Below are 20,261 nucleotides of genomic sequence, written 5' to 3' on the forward strand. Positions count from 1 at the left end.
GGGATGACGCAGAGTTGCACGATGGGTTTATTTAAGATGTAGTTAAGTGTATGCTAGGAAACCTGCGGCAGCCGTGAACTGCCCTTTCTGCCAGGGTGTTAGGAACTGCCCTTTCCACCAGGGTGTTAGGAGCCCCAGAGGCTATTTCTCATTCCACGTGGTGGCGACTTGGGTATGCGCTGGAGGAAGGGTCTGCTCTGGAGCTGAGAGGAGTGACTCCATGTGGTGCTTTCCAGCAGTGCTTTCCATAGGGGCTCAGTTCATTTCTGCTGTGCAACCTCAGCACTGACCCCTGTGGTGAGGGTTTGCCTTGCTGAGGGTAGACCCAGGAAAAGGGAGGGAGTTTTGCAGGTGGGAGGCAAGATCTGACTGGTGGGTGTGGGCTGTGGTGGGGTGGCTCCTCTGTACCTTCTCCAAGCATGTGACAAGGGTGAAGAGGAGAGGTCAGCCTCTGTTCTTTCTGGCTGTGGCTCTAAGTCTGCCTTCCAATCTTACTGGTTTCTTGGCTCTCACTGAAGAGACTATTGCTCAGGGGAGCTGGTGGGTAGGGTCCCTGATGCACCAGTGGGAGGCATGGAGAGCCCTGCTCGGATGTCAAAAGGGCTGGGCTGCTGGATGGATCAGCTTCACGGCAGGTGATGTAGGCCGGATTTCTGGCAGTCTGATGGTGGCCCCCTCACCTCAGTATTTTCCCTACCTGCAAGCTGTTAACCATGGATATAAAAAACCCAGAGAACAGTGACAAAACCAAACCTATAAGGTCAAGTCCAGAGTGATGCAAACTCACAAACACATCAGGTTTTGGAACCTTATTCCTAACACATCTGCTTGCATGTCAACACAGAATGACATGTTTTTCTACATCAAGAGACATTACTTGGCAACATACAGTGTGTCTTAGTAAATGGGCAAGTAACTTGAGTATCTTTTTTTAACTTTCATCATCACTTTCTCTTACTCTCAAACCAACCTTAGGATAAATGACATCTTTTTTTGTTCAGGGATTTTGTTCAGTGCTTAACCACTGAACCACATCCCCAACCACCCCCCCCCCCTTTAAAATTTAGTTTTAGGTGGACACAATATATTTTACATTTATGTGGTGCTGAGGATCGAACCCAGTGCCTCATGCATGCTAGGCAAGCACTCTACCACTGAGTTACAACTCCAGACCCTATCCCTATCCCTATATAAAAAAAAAATATTTAGAGACAGGATCTTGCTGAGTTCCTGAGGCTGGCTTTGAATGCGTGATCTTCCTGTCTCAGCCTCCCAAGCCACTGGGATTACAGGCATGCACTACTGCACCCAGCAAATTTCTAAAGGTTTTATACAATAGACAATCAGGACTAGGATTGTGGCTCAGTGGCAGAGCGCTTGCCTCTCATGTATAAGGCACAGGGTTCAATTCTCAGCACAACACAAAAATAAATAAAGGTACTGTGTCCATCTACAACTAAAAGAAAAAAAGAAAACTCAATCACATAAATCAATGAATAGCTTCAAGTAAGGTAAAGAATAAGCCAGGTGTGAGGGGAACACTTTAGTCCCCACTGCTCTAGAGGCTGAGGCAGGAGGATCACTTGATTCAAGAGTTTGGGGCCAGCCTGCCTTTCCTTTTCTTTCTTTTTTTTTTTTGTGGTTCTGAGGATTGAACATGGGGCCTTATGCATTATAGGCGAGTGCTCTACCTCTGAGCTCTGCAGCAGCCCCAAAGACCCTTTCTTTGGGGAAAAAAAAGGGCTGAGGTTACAATATTGGAAGGGTACCCATCTAGTATGTGTGATGCTCTAAGTTCAATCCCCAGCGCACCACCTACCATACGCAGACCCATGAGCAGGTAACTTCCAACTGTTGCCCAGGTCAAGAAACAACTCCTCTAGCCATCCTGGAAGTCACATCAAGTGCCTCCCCCCAGAAGTAGCCAGTACCCTTTTATAGTGACAACTTTCTTGTGTTTTATAGTTTTATTTCCAAAGTGTGCATCAATATTCACTATAGTTTAGTTCACCACTTAAAAACTGATGTCTTTTAAATCTGTCAGTTATTTCTTTAAAAGCTTTGTACCAGTGCTGGTGACAGGAGTCGCCATCATCTTTCCCTGGAAGCCTTTTGGCGAAGTCAGCTGGAATCAGTGATTACTTTCTCAGTAGAATTTTTACTTGATTCCCATAATTGTTTCAATAGTTTCTTTTTTTCTAGAGTTTCCTTTGCTCTTTTTTTCCTGTCTTGCTTTTTCTTTGCTGCCTCCTGTTTTTCTTTGTAAACAGGACTATTTTCACCATTGTAGAAAACATCCACTTTCTCTTGTAGGATTTTCCGAGCGAGCTTTCTGTTGTGATCAACAGATCTTGTCTGATGGCACTGCAAGAGATAATGTTCCATGATGTGAAAATCATAGGTGTCAAGAGATGGAAGGACCTGTGAGAAATCTCTGCCCTTTATGGTCTGGTCAGGCTAGGGAGGCACAGCACTGGCCAGGAGTTCCCCTGAGTCTGTGACAGTGAATACCATATTCTTCCTCCTTTGCTCTAGGTCGCTGCCCCTTCTCACACCCCAGCTGGGTTATGTGACTTTCACTGTGTCTGTTTTATAGTTGTTATTATTTTTTTTCTTTTTGGTACCAGGGATTGAACCCAGGGTCGCTTAATCACTGAGTCACATCCCCAGAACCTCCTTTTTTTTTTAAGAGACGGATCTCACTGAATTGCTTAGGGCTTTGCTAAGTTGTTGAAGCTGGCTTTGAACTTGTGATCCTCCTGTCTCAGCCTCCTGAGCTGCTGGGATTACAGGCGTGTGCCACCATGCCCAGCAGTTATGTTATTTTTGTTTAGAAGCAACAATAGCCTTTAAATAGCTTAAGTCCCCCCCAAAATTGTGAAAACATTAACTGATGATCTGGCTGTGACCAGGGAACAAACCCGTGCATCATCTATATGCACCATTTGTAAGCTAATATCTAACAGAGGAAAATACTATATTATTAGCCAATCACAGCATTCCTTATATAAAGGCATTGTCATTATGGGCAAATAACTTGCAAAGCTGGTTGACAAATGAAATACTGTGAAACAAGAGTGAAAGAATACCAGAAGCAAGCCAGAAGCCACATGAAGTAGAGAGGCTCAACAAAAATTAATGATACAAGTTTTCAGAATTTCATTACTTGTGAATGACAGTTTTTCTTAGGAGGAAAAGAAAAGTAATTTGAGCTTTTAACTGGTATGCCCTTGGCTTCCGAAGTTGGCAGTAAACTGTAGCTATCAGGAACATGGACCCTGGGTTCAGTCAAACCTTGGGCAAGTTATGTGACAAGCATGGGGTTGTGGAGATGGAAAAAGTCAGTGTGTGTGTACAGTTGCTTATAAGAGTGTCTGTCACATGTCATGTGATGTGTGGGTATTTGCTACGAGTACCTGGGGACGACTCATTTGCCCCTGTGCTAGCTCTCTCTAGTGTCCCTCCAGGCTGGCGCTGCTTTGGGGCCCTCTAGTGATAGATGTGTGGTAAGATGGGCTGGCAGCTCCAAGACCAGACCAGGAGACAGGTGAGAGCACTTCACCACTTGCTAGAGGTTCAAGACTGGCTGAGAGCTGGTGGTATTTTTTTTTTTTTAATATTTATTTTTTTTAGTTATCAGCGGACACAACATCTTTGTTTGTATGTGGTGCTGAGGATCGAACCCGGGCTGCACGCATGCCAGGCGAGCGCGCTACTGTTTGAGCCACATCCCCAGCCCCTGGTGGTATTTTTGATAAGGGATTTTTTTTTTTTTTTTTTTTTAAATAAGGAGATGCCTACAGGCAGCTGTACAGAGCACTTTTTCTTCTGAGGCTCAACATGATTTGCTGGATGGGTAGGTGTCACTGACATTGACCAAAGTGGCGCCAGAAGAACATGGAGGACGTGGCCATTCATTAGAAAGCCGTCAGCTGATGGCTGCCACAGCTAGCAGGCAGCATGGGCCCACTTGCTGCCCCTCAGAGACCCAAGGCCACAGCATTGCCACAGGTCTCTGGTCACCAGTAGCTAGAGTGGATTTGAAGGAAACACGCTACCCAGGGACCTGCCTTTACCAGCCACCACCACTTTGCCTGGTTGAGATGCTGCTGCGTAGGCAGCAACCAGACACCACCAGTGCTGCCTGCTAATTCAAGGATGGCACTAGTACCTTGGCTCCAGAGGGTCCTGGAACCAAGCTTCTAATGCTGTATGGGGAAACTGGCCCAGGGCACAGGGCAGATCTGCTGGCAGAGGATGGCCCATGCCAGGATGAGAATGCCCTCAGCAAACACCACCTGCACTTAGGAGAAGCCCACTGTGGCTGCAGAGCCCCTGGCCTCTCCCCTCTACCTTGACGACGATGCCGGAGGGGATATGCTTCAGCACCACACAGTTGCTGGTTTTGTTGGTGGCTTGGCCCCCTGGACCGTGTCCTTTCACAAACTGCTCTTCAAGTTCATTCTCATCCAGGGGAAGCAGAGCAGGACAGTCCTTCTTGCCTGCCATCTGGACAACCGTGGCAGCTATTCCTGGGGATAGCAGCGTCAGCTTCTCCCAAAGCCCAAGTCCCCGAGGCACTCTGCATAGTCTGGTCAGTGGTGCAGGAAATCGGAATAAACCTGAGATGCTCATAAAGGATGTGGCTGGGCTTATTCAGGACCTAAAATGGACAAGGAAAAAGACCAGCTTTTCAGGAAGATGCCTTTGCTCTGAAGACGGCAGAACAAGTTCTAAGGCAGCTTTTAATACAATTCAAATGATGACCCGCCCCACCTGAGAAGAGACGAGCCACTCAGCACCTGCGTCCAGCTGGCCTTGCCCATGGTGTCCTCCCCAGTCCATCCCTGCCAGCTAATAAATATCTCCTCCTAACAGGCCAAAAATATCTTCAAAGCACCCAGAGGTGCTGTTCTCTCAGGAAAGAGAGGTTTGAGTGTGAAATTCAAAGGAACAGGGACATAACTTGATAATTATTTAAGTAGCACATGAGGCAAGGATTAGGATGTTAATCAAATGACAGTATTTAAATGTCTGTGAATTTGAAATCAAAATGTAAAGATGACAGTATGACTCCATTTTAGAGCTGAGCTTAAACAGTCTGACACAGTAAACTTCACTATCAATCAATGTCATGATTGTTGTTTTTCAATGTTTCCAGTTTCATGAATTTGAATAAGAACATCTGTTCCCCTGGACACACTGCCAATAATGTGATCCAACTGGTCCTTATCGCTAGGACTACCAAATCAACCAAGTTTCATTAAGGTGCCTGTGAAATTTGAAACCGCATGTTCAGTGTAGTGAGGGTTAGGAGATGAAAAAGAGCTGGCCTCTGTCTTCATGGGGCTTACAAGCTAGTATGAGAAGATATTTAAAAAGCAAGTGAGAGTTGAGGTGCTGAGGACTGAACACAGGGCCTCGTGGTGCTGAGCACATGTTCTACCACTGAGCTACATCCCCAACACTGGGAAAGTGGGAGAGGGAGAAGGAGAGAGAAATGTGGGCTATCTTAAGACATACACATTTTGGGGGTAAAGAAGTAAGAAATGTACATTGTTCAATATGGAGGATGCTGGCCATCTTGAGTGAGAAGCTTTTTGGATGAAGCAAGGAATACACAATTAAGGGAGAATGAGGGCCATGTAGAGATGTAGAAACAGCCAACAATAAAATATTTAACTACTTGAGATAGAGCATAAGGTTGAAATCAGTTAGCTGGTAAATGAACATGTAGGAATATCGGCTATGAGGTGGTAGTGAATCCCACAGGCCTTTGCTTTTTTCAAAGGGACAAACGCAGACGAATCTGGTCTCCCCAAGAACAGGGAGAGCTATAGCCCTGGGCCTGAATTCTAAATTGGAAAATGGGTGAATTAACCCTTCTCCACCCATCCCACACAGGCACAGAAAAGACCAGAAAACAAGTGTTCTGGAGAGGGCTCTGTGGGTGCCTTCTATGTTTAAGACGGATTTATCAGCCAGGTGGACGGTGGGAACTGCAGCTCTCACGCTTGCCGATGGTGTCTTCGTTGGGAGACAAGGTAGTGAACAGAGGCGCTGCTCTTCGGTGACGGCTCTGCCAACTCTCAAAGGTGGGTCACTGCCCCAGCTCTGCCCTCAGCCTGTTCACCCTCCCCACACTGTCAACTGTGCCTGCTGACATCACTGAGTGCACTTGGAGCTCTGGAGGAGTGTTGCGGGGGAGTGACCCAGGTGCTTTTCCTATTACTGAGTGATCAGTACAATTGACACTGAGATGACACTGGTCATCTTTGAATAACAAGACAATTCCCTCACCTTTACCTCTGCTGTTTATGTGGGACTATAATGAGACCTCACACGACAGGTTTTCCAACCTTCTGCTCTGCTAGTTCTCAATTCTATGGGTTATATGCATGTCTTCTTGTGGTGACCACGGCATGCTCAGTCTCAGTAGGCAAGGACCTCCTTGGCTGTGGAGGATATGTTTTGAAAGAGAGTGCCAACGAAAATGGGGTTTTGAAAACTGGTTTTGTTTAATGTATGTGAAATATTTTACAAGTATCCTCAAGAAAAGATAAATACTAAAGCCAGACACTTCCTCCACAATCTCTTCAACAAAGGACTACGTGTGGTCGAGAGAGTAGACGAGTACATGTCCACAGTTCCCCCTCCCTCGTTTTTGCTCTCCATCTGCAGAACAAAATTCCTTTGTGTGTCAGCAGCTTCTGGACCCGAGAGTGGATTCACTCTGGAACATGAGCCCAGAGCCTCTCTGGGGTTTCTCTTCCGCTCATTTGTGAATTGGAGGAGGCAGGACAGCACTGGTAGATGGTGCCGCGACAAAGAGAGGAAGACGCCTAGACGAGGCGAGCCTCAGACAAAGCAGGCAGTGGAGAGATTTCAGAGCTGCTTTGTTACAGACCACTGTTCAAACCTTGGCTCTTCTGTCCCAATTCAGAGCTGACAGACATCCTGGAAGATCTCCCACCCAAATGAAGTTCAAGAAGGTCCTCAGTGTTTGGTTACTGGCTGCTTCGCTTAATGGTTAATTCCAATAACCAATCAGACAATTCTAGACACTTCTAGTATCTCCTGGAGCTTTGGCCCTATTCCAATGACTGCTAAAAGTGACAGTCCCCTTTCCCAACACCCAAAGAATATGGATTGGATTTCAGTTCTTGTGATATACACAGAGCAATCTAAAGTTTTTTGGAGAACATTAAAACAGCTCAAATTATAGCTCATCATGACATTAAAAAAGAGAAAGAGAAAAATGGTAAAAAGAAGTGCGAGTAAGGAGAAACCAGCAGTCACAACAGCTTTGCCCTCATTCTGGGAGTGTGGGCTCTAATTGAGGGCCGGCTCCGTCCCCACTTCCCTCTGCTCTGCCTTCCTTTGAGATGGCTTTCACTCTTAAACAGCTCATCAAAGTTTAGAGTAAAGCCCTCAGTCCATTTCAACTCAGAGATGACAGGTCTGAGGACTTCACAAAAGGAAATGTTAATTTGTCCAATAAATATTTTAATTATCTACTGAGTTTAAGGCATAGGTCTCAGGGAGCCCAAGGAGCCTATATCATAAAACAAAAATTAAGACATCTATAAAAATGATTCATGCCATAGCCCAGGACAGACAACATGCTATTGAGCTGTAGTTCTCAAACTTTAATACGGCCCCAAATCACTTGGAGCGCTTGTTATCAAGACGTGGAAGCTGCATTCCATTAAGCTGCACCTGTCTTCATCACTGGATCCAGAGAGCTCATCCCCTCCTCTAGCTCCACAATCAGTTCAACCCAAGAAACACAGCTAGCTGCAGGGACATAGGCTCAAGTCAGCACCAAGCCCAGACGGGACTGTCTGAGGTTAAAACTGGACGCAGGAGGCAAGGCCATGCCACCAACAACTGCACTGCTCTGGGGAGGGTGGAGGGTGGTGGTACCTGCTGCTCCTTTAGTGTCCCTAAGACAGACAAAGCTATTTGATTTGAATCTGTTTTAGTAAAGTACAAGATTTTGATCTCTGGACCTGTCTTCTAGATACTATTTATTTAAAATTCACTATTTTAAGTGTTTTTCTTAGGAAGGGAGAGTACTGGTTTCCCTTAGTCACAACTTTCACACTCTGCAACCTTGCAGAATCAACTGAAGGAGCCAATGTGGAGACTTACTGGAACAGGATGCTTGAGGAAAGATGTTCACAGCCAGGCTCACCACTCAAATTCCAATTCCAATGCACCCCCTTCTCCACCCTGGAGTCTTTCTAAATCTGATGCTAGTTCTTCAGTGGGGTACAAGGCCTCAGATTCTGTTTTTCTAGCCAGCCCTGGGTTGAGGCTATTGCTGCAGATCCAGAGACTGTACTCTGGGTGTCCAAGAGCTTTGAGCCAGGCTGCTGCAGGCACCCTGCACTTAAGGTCATGTGACTGCCTGAGGAGAGCCTGGGGTTGTAAAAGAGTGTGGTGGGAGGATTGGGAAACCATCTAGACCAGAGAACTAAAAGATTGTTGGTTTGAACTCGCAGAGAAGGTGACATGGCAATGCATGGATTGAAAAACTGGGTCAAATGGAAAGAATACAAAAAACGTTGCCTCTGTGGCATTAATGTTCCAGAATAGTATTACCCAACGAAAATATACTGCTAGCTGCATGTGAATTCTAAGTTTTCTAGTAATCATACTAAAAATCATAAAACTGATTATTTATAATATATTTAGCACAATGTGTTAAGAATATTATTTCAGGGCTGGGGTTGTAGCTCAGTGGTGGGGCGCTTGCCTGGCATGCATGGGGCACTGGGTTCGATCCCCAGCACCACATAAAAATAAACAAATAAAGTGGAGATATTGTGTCCATCCAAAAAAAAAATTAAAAAAAGAATATTATTTCAATAGGTAATAAACAGCTGGCATGGTGGCCCTTGCCTGTAATCTCAGCAACTTGAGAGGCTGAGGCAGGAGGATCACAAGTTTGAGGTCAGCCTCAGCAACTCAGCAAGACCCTGCCTCAAAACAAAAAGGACTGGGGATGTAGCTCAGTGGCAGAGCACTCTCTGGGTTCAATCCTCAGGGCAGGGGGAAAAAAATACAGCTACTGTTTATTTTATTTTTATAACATTTAAGGTGAGAGTAGAATTCAGAAGGGCTGAGTAATTGCTTATTCATGTGAGTCTTCTCTCCCCTTCCCCAATAAACCACAAGTCTCAAAACAAAAAATCCAATAAATGATGAAGGATCAAACATGTTGAAAATGTCTTTAAAAAGACAAAATGGCCTGCTGACGGCACAGAAGCTAAGAGAGAGAGGAGAATGATTTTCTGAGAGCGTGGATTTTTCTGTTGTTGTTGCTGTTTGTTTGTGTTTGCAGTGCTAGGGATCAAAATCAGAGCTTTGTGCATGCTAGGCAAGTGCTCTACCACCGAGACACACCCCAGCCCTCAAAAGTGTTTTCTGATGCCCCCTATAAAATGGGAGTTAAAAGAAAGTAGCCTTTCTCTGTTTTTCGCATGTAGCTCATCCCCCTATACCCGAAGGCCTGAAGTCCTTGTAAGGGCTGACTTTCCTCTCCAAAGGGAACTGCTGGTGTCCTGCAGGACAGGCGTGGGGCTTCACGCTGAGGATAAAGCACCTCTCACCCACAGTCAGTGTTCACAGAGAATTATCTTTCCAACAAGTACAGCACAATAGATCCAGCAGGAAATGCAGAGCTGTCATCTTTGATTTGGGGGACCAGTGGAAAAGATGACGGCTCTGGGTCTGGTCTAAATGTAATAGGCTCACTGCTGCAGAGTTCAAGAGACAGGTAATGAAGTATATAAAGAGAAACATCCAATTCATATAATACTGACATCCTGTTCATCTTTTTTTTTTAAACAGAAAACTTTAAAGAGAATTACACTTGTCCTATTTGTGAGCACCACTGTGATTTTCTTCTATTTATGGCATCTCACAGGAACCTTATAATTTATCAACTACATTTTAAAAACAGAAACACATAAAAGAGCAGCAATAACATTACATTTTCTTCTAAAAGTCTCAAAGCCTATAGCCATTAATGATGCCTTGTATTTATTATTTAAAATGTTTCAAAGCACTTTAACATGTATTATTGGATTTGACACAAATGAAGAAAATAGGGAAGGTACAATATATGGATTCTCTCAGGAAGACTTATCTTGGAAGATTACTGAGTTTTCAATTAATTTTTTTTTCCTTAAGTTGTAGATAGACACAATACCTTTATTCTATTTATTTGTACTGGTGCTGAGGAGTGAACCCAGTGCCTCACACGTGCTAGGCAAACACTCCACCGCTGAACTATAACTCCAGCTCTGGTTTTCAATGTTTTTATTTTAAATATTTTTTTTAGTAGTCAATGGACCTTTTATTTTATTTTATTTATTTATTTATTGATTGATTGACTTTTCAGAAAAAAATTTATTGTGATTTGTCAAGAATTTCAGAAGGCAAAGTAAATATGATATTAGGGGGATCTTTAGGGTGGGAACTTTTCTTACAGATCGGTTAGGATTCTACTATGTAAGAGCAATACTTTGTACTGAAAATATTTCATTTAAAATGTCTAACTCAAGAATTACCATGAGTTTTCATGTGGAGAAACAAGGTCCTAGGAAGAGAAGAACAAGGTGGGCAGCTAGTGAGAGATGGGCCCAGCCTGCTTGGTATTTGCAGCTTCACTCAACAGGCTAACCACTCTCCGTAAGGCCACTGAGAAATCACTGGGCAGAGAGGGGCACACTCATGACTGTGGCATAGACTGGCTCTGAGTGAGATCCTGGATCCTGGGGGGTCCAGTCTTGCAACAAGTGTCTGGAAGAGAAGCCATCTTCACAAAATGAGGAGAAGGAAGTATACTTAGCAAATCAGCTGAAGACAATAACCAGACTCATAAAAGCCAAGGCCTGCAACACTCAGCCTTTGCTCCCTCCAGCTTCACAGTCAAGAAGTGCTGCCAGTGTACCTCAGCACATACAAGCGAGCGAAAAACATGACTTCTTCATAAATAACTGCTGGCCATGACCAGTACAGTGGTAGCCACTGCAGCAGGACCTTCTACTCCAGTGTAACGTAATTCACTGACGATGTGCAGATTTCTCAAGGGGATTCACTGGGCTTCTCCCTAACTCCCCGTTACCTTTGGAAAATCAAAGAATCATTGAAGCGAAACCACCACTTCTCAGAGGGTCAGCCTAGTCATCGTACTGAATTTCAGCCTGCAGCTCCTTAGTGATATAGTTCACCAGCATTGCCATTAGCTGATGCTTCAGGGCCTCACTGCCCATAACCAGAGTAGTCAGCTGCACAGCGTCTGTCCAATCCAAGTGCCTGATGATGGTAGTGGCTTCATTAAAGAGCTTCTGCTGCTCAGCGGGAGGCAGCTCCATTAAGATCTGTGGAACTGGCTTAAGCTGTCCACTCATCATCCAGGCACCTAATAGACCTCCTACAGCCCCTCCAACAGCTAGTCCTGGTGGGCCACCCATCAAACCACCAACAAAGGCCACAGCCCCTGTGACCAGGGCACCCCTCCCAGAGTGCTTGACAGCTGCCTTCATCTTGCTTTCCTGGGAGACGGAGCACAGCTGCTTCATGATGTCCGACACTATGATGGGCATCTTGGGAGACTCCAGAGTCTCCCACAGGCCGCGGTGATGGCGCACAGGCCCCGCCCTCCCCTATTTTATTTATTGACACACAGTGCTGAGAATCAAACCCAGTGCCTCACACATGCTAGGCAAGTGCTTTGCCACTGAGCCACAATCCGAGCCCCGAGTTTTCAATTTTTGAAACTAAGTTTATCCTTTCCTTAGCTTCACCAAATAGTTCTTTTCCTAGTAAGATGTCTCCCTGCCACTCTGTCCAGTATTCAATGTCTCAACTCTTTGTGTAACTTTGGCCATGTTTCCTCATCTGTAAAATGGAGACAATAACATCTAGGGTGAGAACAAATCCTACATGTTGCCACAAATGTAAAGCTCTAGTGCTTACTAAGTGGTAGCACTTCAATTGCCTAAACTACAAAGCTGAGGAACCTCTGACTAACATACCACATAAGTCGTGGTCTTATGGCATATAAACTAATTATTCCATGGGCTTTTCGGAGTTCAGATTGAAAAGGCAGCTAGAACAGTGACCTGCAAGTTATTTTCTTTGGTTGGTCCAATTTAAGAAATACTTGGAAACCACAAAATTGCAGGAGACAGTTATTTGGTGAGGTCATAATTCTGGTCCATGAACTGGGATCATTATGATGCCAAAATACAGTCTGAATTCTTGGCAGGCTCCCATTGAAAGATAAGAACACTTACAGCAAAGTAATCCCTGGCTCAAACATAGCTGTATCTAGGAATACAGAAAGAGGAAAGATATAGAAAAAATTAAATGTAAGGTTGGGGATGTAGCTTAATGGTAGATCAACTGCACAGCATGCTTGAGAACCTGGATATGATCCTAAGTACCATGAAAAAAATTTGAAACTGAACCCAGGGCTTTGCCCATCCCAGGCAAGAATTCTGTGAGTTATATCCCCAGCCCATTTAAAAAATTATTTTTTTTAGGTAGGGTCTCCCTTAGTTGCCTAGGTTGGCTTCACATTTGCACTTTTCCTGCCTTAACCTTCCCAAGTGGCTGCGATTATGATGTGAGTCACCATACCTGGCTTAAAGACTTATTATTTCTCATTTTATTGCTGTGAAGACACCCTCCCACCCCCGCCACAGCAAATTGTTTGGATATAAAAGTCAATGACAAAAAGTAACACCCTGGTTAACAGGAAATATCTCAAGTCATCAATGGCCTCTATTGCTCAACAGCTGTTTGATTACTTAAAAACTATTAATTTGAAGCTTTCAAGACAAACAAGAAATACTTGAAAACTTGATGTTATGATAAAACTATAAGGTAATCTCGCAACATTATAAAAGTCATAAACTAGAGTTCACTAATGCAAGGTCTCTGGCATGAGGGTTATTCATATTAGACAATTGTGTTAAGACATTACTTGAATTTTTGAAGCCTCTGCTTTTAGCTTTCCTTGGACTTTAAAAACAGACATTCTTAGCTTGTTTACAAAGCTTTTAAAAAGACATTTCTTAATCCAGTAAAGGCAATTTCCACTTTGAATTTTTTAAAATTAAGACTCTACTAAAGACATATGGGGGGGGGGCAAGGGTTGTGGCTCAGCAGTAGAGGGCTCACCTAGCATGTGTGAGGCCCTGGGTTCGATCCTCAGCACCACATAAAAATGAATAAATACATAAAATAAAGTTATTATGTCCATCTACAACTAAAGAAAAAATAAATATTTTAAAAAAGACATATGGTGTAAGCAATCTTATCAAAATATATCACTGCATCATTTAATAATGATAATATAATGCTAGATCCTGAACACATTGGCTTATTAAGACATTCATGAATTAAAAAGAAATTACCTACAAGTCCCCTAAAATTGCTCTGCCAAAAACTAAATAAAAAACACACTCCCAGGGCTGGGGTTGTATCACAGAAGTAGAGTATTGCCTAGCATGTGTGAGGCACTGAATTCGATCCTCAGAACCACATAAAAATAAAAGTCTATCAATAACTAAAAATAATAATAATAATAACTCCAAATACACTATCAAAGTAAGTCTGATTTTGTAATCAAAAGCAATGATCAACTACCTTTTTCATGGTTATTAACTAATCACTAGTAATAGCTTTTAGGGCTAATATTTCTTTTCTGAAACAGATCTTTGGTTGTCTAGAACTCTTCTCAGTTCTTCTGTGAGTGCCAGATTCTATAGTGCCTCTCAGCCGAAATTAGTGATAATTTTGTGTGTGTGGACCTGATATATTGTCACTGAAAATACAGCCAGGTGCTGAGAACATTTTGATTTTGGTTAGGTGTTACATGAGCATAATACTGATAGGTGGATTACCACACGGGGTCTGGGTTTCCATTTATTTAAGCCTCAGATCTGACACACTGATGGGGTTTTGGATGGAGACTGTTTTACTGTTGAAAATAATAGGTATTCTAAGGAAGTGCAATGAGATGGAGGCCTCCAGAGACATTAGTCATTCCAAGGGGAAATCCATCCTTTGCATCCTGGCTTCTCAGTATCATCTCTGGCACACTAAAGTGACAGGACCGCAGAAAGTATTCGCTTAGTATTAAAGGCTAACTAGGCTGAAGAACATGCTGGTCAGTACGTATCAGATGGGCTGAGGCCCACGGGAAGTAAAGCGGCTTTCGGCGGTCTTCCCAAACTTAGCAAGGGCAGTGCCGACACCTACTACGTGCCACTCCCAGGACAGCACTCGCTGCGTGGCCACAGCTGCATCCCGCTCTGCTTAACATGCAAATTAGACCTTTCTCTTCCGCCTCTGGGAACTGCTCTCTCCAGAGCGGGGATCTCTGCTCCTCTCCCGCGCCCCGAGGGCTTGAGGACCAGCAACTCTACCCAAGCAGCTTAGGGTAAAACGCGCGCTGGGGTCGGGACCGGCTCCTGCTCCACTTCGCTACCAGGCCCCCAGGTAAGCTGGTTGTTTGACAGTTCGCAAGACGGGAAACACTCAGGCGTCTTGGCTCCTAGGCCTCTCTAGAGCCCTGGACAATCGTGAGCAGCCCTAGGGACTCTGCCTTCTTCGTGGATGCTTACCTGGTCTTGGCACGGACCTCCCTCCGAAAACGTTCAGGGTGAACCAGAAGCACCGCAGACCTGGGAGCGCGCAAGTGCGCACGCGCAGTACGCTCGCAGCGGAGTCCCTCACCTGCCGGAGGCGCATGCCCACTAACTGCGCATGCGAGAAGCTGAGACTTCTTTCCCGCGTGCAGCGGTAGGTTCCCAGAAAGCCAATCAGAGGGGAGATCTTGACAGTAGCCCCACTCCCACACCCCTAGCTTCGAACCTTCCCGTTTGGCGCGCGGGGAAGTGGGTGGCAGACGCGCGCACCGCGCTTAGCCGTCTCCGCCCCTTTCCGAGCAGCCAATCGCGGGAGAGACGCCGGACGCGCGCACGTTCTCCGGAGTTTAACGGTCGCTCGAGGCCGCTCGGCTGACCCTGACTTCGGCAGTGGGAGCGGCGGCCAGGTAAGTGACAGTCTGCCTGCGGAGAGCTGCTGGCCGCCGGGCATGGGGCACGAGATGTAGCGGACACCTGAGTGCTCAGATGGGCCAGGGTGAGGGGAGACAACTGTCTGGGGAGCAGCCCGGCCAGAGCTCACTGGCGTGTGGGGTTCTTCAGCTCTGCGTGCGCCTCTTCTAGACTCGGTGCCCTTGAGTGACACCCGCGCGGCCCAATCGCAGAGCGGCCTTTCTGAGGGGCGGGGGGGGGGCTTTTTTATTATTAATTAATTTCTTCTTCTTTTTTTTTTAATTGACAAGGTGCCTGGGTGTCTGAGTCTCCGCGGTGGTTTCTGCCACCAGCGCTTTTCTTTCTTCTCTGGTTTGACGCGGTAGCCGCCTCCAGCAATAGGGGCTCTGGCCTCCGCCCGCAGCGGTGCCGCGGCCGCCCTGCGGGGAGGACGCCCTGTCCACCTCCGGCTGCTGTGGGCCCCATCGGTGTTCCCTGTCCCCACCCCCGTTTTCTAGTGCGTGGGGGTGGGGGCTGGAGGGGCAGATTTTGTTGCTGGAAAAATATAAAAACGCCTCTGTTGCTATATTTATTCCCTATCAAATTTCCCTTTTTTTAAAAACATTTTGCATCTTATGTCAGCCCCTCCCCCGTTTTGCTGACTTCACCCGCCCCGCGCCCCAACCGGAGAGGCCACCCGGAATTTCTGGTTTTCCGTCGGGTTCCACCGCATCTGGTGGCCTCAGCCGGGGAGGTAATAGATGGGGTTGCAGATCCGGCCCCCTGGCGTGGCGCGGGGTGGCTGGGACTCGGGTGTGGAGCGGGCAGCCCCAGGCTTGTTCAATGCCCCGTTTGTCATTGGTGCTGGGCCGAGCCACTGGGGAGGCCTGCATTTAGCTCGGTCCGGTTACCCTGGGCTTTCACACCTGTCCCCGAAGGAGATGCTTCCTTGATGAGCTGATAGCTTTTGGTGAAGTGCTTTTCTAAAACCAGGCCCTAGGAAGTGGGAGCCCTAGGTAATGGTCCTCGGTTGCACTCTTTTAAACGCTTCTTATTGTGAGCAGCACAGGTTTACCCCCCACCCCCTTTTGTCTTTCTTTTCCCCTTGTTTCCTCAATTCTTTTTAAATGCCTGAATTCGCAAAGAAGGAGGCATATTGTAATAGTTTAGTTATAATTCAGTTAAAATTTAGTTGACCTGACACATAGTTTATTTTTAAAGAAATGATACATGCACAGAGTACAAAAGGCTAGATAGTGCAAAGTTTGCTTCCAGACAGTAGGGAAACTGTGTTAACAGTTTTCTCTTTTTAATAATAAGCAGTTAAGTTCTTCTAGTCACTGCATGAAACTAACAAGCATACTTGTTAGAATTTATTAAGTGAACAATGAATGTAAGCATTCCAATTGTTACATAATAGGATTGTGTCTAGAAGCTTGATTATTAAATACAAAATTCTGAAAAAGATGCTGCTGTGTTTGTAAATCACCCTTAATGTAGATTTTTAAATTGAGATCTATAATTCACATGCCATAAAATTTATCCTTTTCAAATAAGTTTCAGTGGTTTTTACAAGGCTGTAGAACCATCACTAAATGCAAAACTTTTCATTACCCCCAAAAGAAACCCTGTACCTATTGCAGTCACTCTGATTCTTTCCTACCTGCGACTGCTAACAAATGTTAATCTACTCTCTGTCTCTGAATTTGCCAATTTAAGTATTTCATATAATTGGAATCATACATTATGTGGTTTTTGTGACTGACTTTTACTTAGCATTATGTTTCATTCATGTTATAGCATGTACCAATACTTCATTCCTTTTTAAAGCTGAATCATACTCCATCATATGAATGTGCTACTTGTCATCATCCATGCCTCTGTTGATGGACATTTGGGTTGTTTCTGTATTTTGGCCATTGTGAATATTGATGCTGTCTTTAATGTAGATTTTATAAAAGAAGTGAAGATTTCCAAAGTCACAAAAGGACAGTTGCTAAGTTAGTGGCTTTTTGTACAAGTATTTTTTCCCCATTCATTTTCAGACTCTCAAGGAAGTTTAGGATATTTCACAGTTCTGAATGTTAGCAACTGAAAATGCCAGTAGATGATGAAGCATCTGAAGATGACTCGGATTCAGTTTCCTCAAACAGTGAAAAAGCCTATATTTTCAAATAAGAGAGTATAACAATTTCTGTACACTATGGAGGATTTTGACTTGGTGAAAACCTTACAAAAAGCTTCATCTGTAGAATCTGATATCAAAAATTCTCCCCATTCTCTTGGATTGAGCTTAAATACTAATAGGTAAGAATGGGATAGATATTTTGTAACAATAAACTAAAATAACTTTATTTGCATAGTGTATCAGTTTATCCAAATAGTGTCATAGTTGCTGATTTAAATGTGTTAAAAAAAATCAGGAACTGTTCAGGAACAATTATTTAAGTTGAGAATACTTTTAGTTCTTTTGTGTTTTTCATTTCTTCTAGAAAAAATGTGTTTTTGCATGTGGAGCATTGTGAGAAGAACTTATTTTGCTAATTGTTTATGCTTTTTTAAATTTTTAATTTTTTGCTTTGGTAAATAAGAATATTTAAAAATTTTTGTTGCCTAACTATTATTTCTGCATTTTAAATTAATGGTACAACTAATGTCTTGTATTGCAGAAATACCTCACCAATCTGGAAAGTAGAAATTAAAATTAAATATTAGGAACTAAGCAAAAAACAGACTCTGAGATAACAAAATAGTCAACAAAATGCATCTTATTTTTAAGCTATTCCATAGTTGATTTTTTGTTTTTGTTGTGTTGGATGGAACCTGGGGCCTTGTGCATGCTAAGCAGACCCTCTATCACTACCACTGAGTACATCCCAGCCTGGTGTGGGGGGTTTTTTTGGTGCTGAGATTAAACCCAGGGGCTCTTTTCCACATTTCCAGCCCGTTTAATTTTTTTATTTTGAGATAGGGTCTTACTAAGTTGCTGAGGCTGGCCTTGAACTTGGGATTCTCCTGACTCAGCTTCCTGGGTTACTGGTGCCTGGCTGCCCAGTGGTTTTTGTTTTTTGTTTTGTGGTACTGGGGATCGAACCCAGGGCCTTGTTCATGATTGGCAAGTGTTCTAACAATGAATTGTACCTCCAGCCCATTGGTTTGTTTTTAATCAGACTCTGTACTTTTAATTTGCAGGCCAACAAGCTCCATTATTTGTAAGTTTATAGTAGCTTAAAAACAGCCACGAGGGCTGGGGCTGTAGTTCAGTGGCAGAGTGCTTGCCTAGCATGCATGAGGCCCTGGGTTTGATCCTTAGCACCACATAAAAAGTAAAAGAATAAAATAAAGGCATGCTGTCCATCTGCAACTACAAAAACAACAACAACAACAACAAAAACCAACAGCCACAAGTCAGGGTATATTAGACAATCAGTTATAAAAAGCAGATACATAGCAGAAAGCAAGGACACAGCCATTTAGGGCTTACCTATGAAGGGGTAAATAGCTTTAAACTCATGGGTCTTGAAGGAATGGTGTATTATAAATAAGTTACTTTAATAACTTAATTTTCTGCCTGCCTTCTGAGGAATTTAAAGCAGTTTACAAGAATAATTAAAATGAGGGCTGGATATAAAGCTCTGTTGGTAGAGTGTTTGCCTGGCATGCCCAAGACCCTGGATTCAATCCCCAGTATTCAAGGGGAAAAAAAAAAAGGCATACAAGAGATGTCTGCTCCAATAGTCTGTCTGTGTACACTTGCTGAAGGTTGGCCACATGTTTTGTTTGCTGTTCTCATTTGGTGGCCTCTCTGAAGTTCATTTCTGGAAGAAATTCCTTTTAGAATATAGCATTTGATTTGCCTGGAGGAACCTAAATATGGCTTTCTTATGAAAATTTTGTAATTGCACTTGGCTTCCTTGTCCTTATGACCGGCAGTTAAATCTACATGATGAAACTAGATTATTAAAACTGTATAAATCCCTTATGAACAACATATCATGTTCTTTCCCTTGAAATTTTAATACTTTACCTGTCCTAACTCTATTATTTTACTATTATTTTTCATTATTACCTCTTTCTCTTTCTTTTTTTAACAAATTCTTTGTGAAACAAAGCAGGGTATTAATAAAAATTAAAATGACATTTCAGTGCCTAGATTTTAAACAAAATTCAGTATCCTGAATTATGATGTATATGTTTATAAAATAAATGTGAATTAAACTTAAGTTTGGAAAAATCAGTCTTCCTGGAAGGAATCACAATGAATAGGCTAAATAAGTCCTGAATATTTGCTGCTAATTTACTTGGCATAAGCACCAGAACATCACACCAATGAGGGGATCCAGGTGACAAGACTTGACTGTAATTTTGGAAGTGGAGAGAGAGTCCCCACTACACAGGGAACTGCTATTCTCTAATTAGGCTCGAGATAGTGCTCTGGAACATAGAGATTCTCACCTGGAGACTGCTTAGTACCTGCTACCACAGACTCATTTCCTGCTGATTCTTTGGAGTGTTTTCATTATGCCTGAGAGGTCTTTCTGTTGGGTTTTTTTTTTTTTTTTTTTTTAAAGATTTCTAAGCACTGCCTGTCATTTTACTGATGTCTTCCTTTTGTGACCAGACTTATGATCAGATTTTCAACGATTGAGGTACCATTAGAAGGATTAAATATCAGTGGTTTTGTATTACTTTGTTAAATCTTGGACTGCTGAATTATTCAACACTTTGGTAGAATGAAGAAAACCATTTGAATTATTTATGTTTCAACAGAAGTAGTACAAATGGGGTATCCTCTTTCTCAGGGAAGACCAGACCCTCTGCCATTCAAGGTACAGCTGAGTTCCTAAACTCCTTAACGCAAGAGCTACAGAACAGTGGAAAGACTGATTCGGAACTTTGGAAAAACTGTGAGGTATCGTATCTTGTTTTGTTTTATTTTGATAATTTTAAAATAATTACATTTAAATGAACTTCTACTGAATTCTATTACGAATTTGTATTCAGAAGAGCACAATACTTATTGTGGAAGTAGTCAGGTATGTTTGTTGGAGAACAATATTGAATGTAAAAAAGGTGATCAAAAATATTTTTGGGCTGGGACTATAGCTCAGTTGGTAGAGGGTTTGCCTTGCATGCACAAGGTCCTGGGTTCAATCCCCAGCATCATAAAAAAAAGTATTTTTGATGGGTCTCACAAAA

The 20,261-nt window shown here is 43.5% G+C and overlaps 2 protein-coding genes and 1 pseudogene across 11 annotated transcripts in view; 1 reads left to right on the forward strand and 2 right to left on the reverse strand.

Moving 5' to 3' along the window:
- Positions 1–794: 794 nt before the first annotated feature.
- Positions 795–14,791, reverse strand: Mtrfr (mitochondrial translation release factor in rescue). The gene is made up of 3 exons (XM_027921342.3): positions 14,649–14,791; positions 4,354–4,663; positions 795–2,364 (listed from the first exon to the last, which is right to left on the reverse strand). The coding sequence occupies exons 2-3, from the start codon at positions 4,633–4,635 to the stop codon at positions 2,122–2,124; spliced, it is 525 nt and encodes a 174-aa protein (XP_027777143.1). The 5' UTR covers positions 4,636–4,663; positions 14,649–14,791; the 3' UTR covers positions 795–2,121.
- On the reverse strand, positions 11,096–11,752 carry LOC114079881 (protein C19orf12 homolog pseudogene; annotated as a pseudogene).
- Positions 14,792–14,975: 184 nt separating the features above from the next.
- The window catches only part of Mphosph9 (M-phase phosphoprotein 9), a 52,938-nt gene continuing 47,652 nt past the window's right edge, over positions 14,976–20,261 (forward strand). For 7 of the 10 annotated variants that reach the window (XR_011708531.1, XM_071616256.1, XM_071616200.1 and 4 more), the window contains exons 1-3: positions 14,976–15,079; positions 17,108–17,369; positions 19,833–19,974. Coding sequence is in view for 9 of the 10 variants with exons in the window: in XM_071616256.1 (XP_071472357.1) it covers positions 17,266–17,369; positions 19,833–19,974 (246 nt within the window). In the remaining variant the exon portion in view is untranslated. The remainder of the gene's footprint in view (positions 15,080–17,107; positions 17,370–19,832; positions 19,975–20,261) is intronic. The other 3 variants (XM_071616222.1, XM_071616233.1, XM_071616247.1) reach the window with 1 other exon arrangement.

Source organism: Marmota flaviventris, chromosome 1 (genome assembly GCF_047511675.1).
Source record: "Marmota flaviventris isolate mMarFla1 chromosome 1, mMarFla1.hap1, whole genome shotgun sequence".
NCBI lineage: Eukaryota > Metazoa > Chordata > Mammalia > Rodentia > Sciuridae > Marmota > Marmota flaviventris.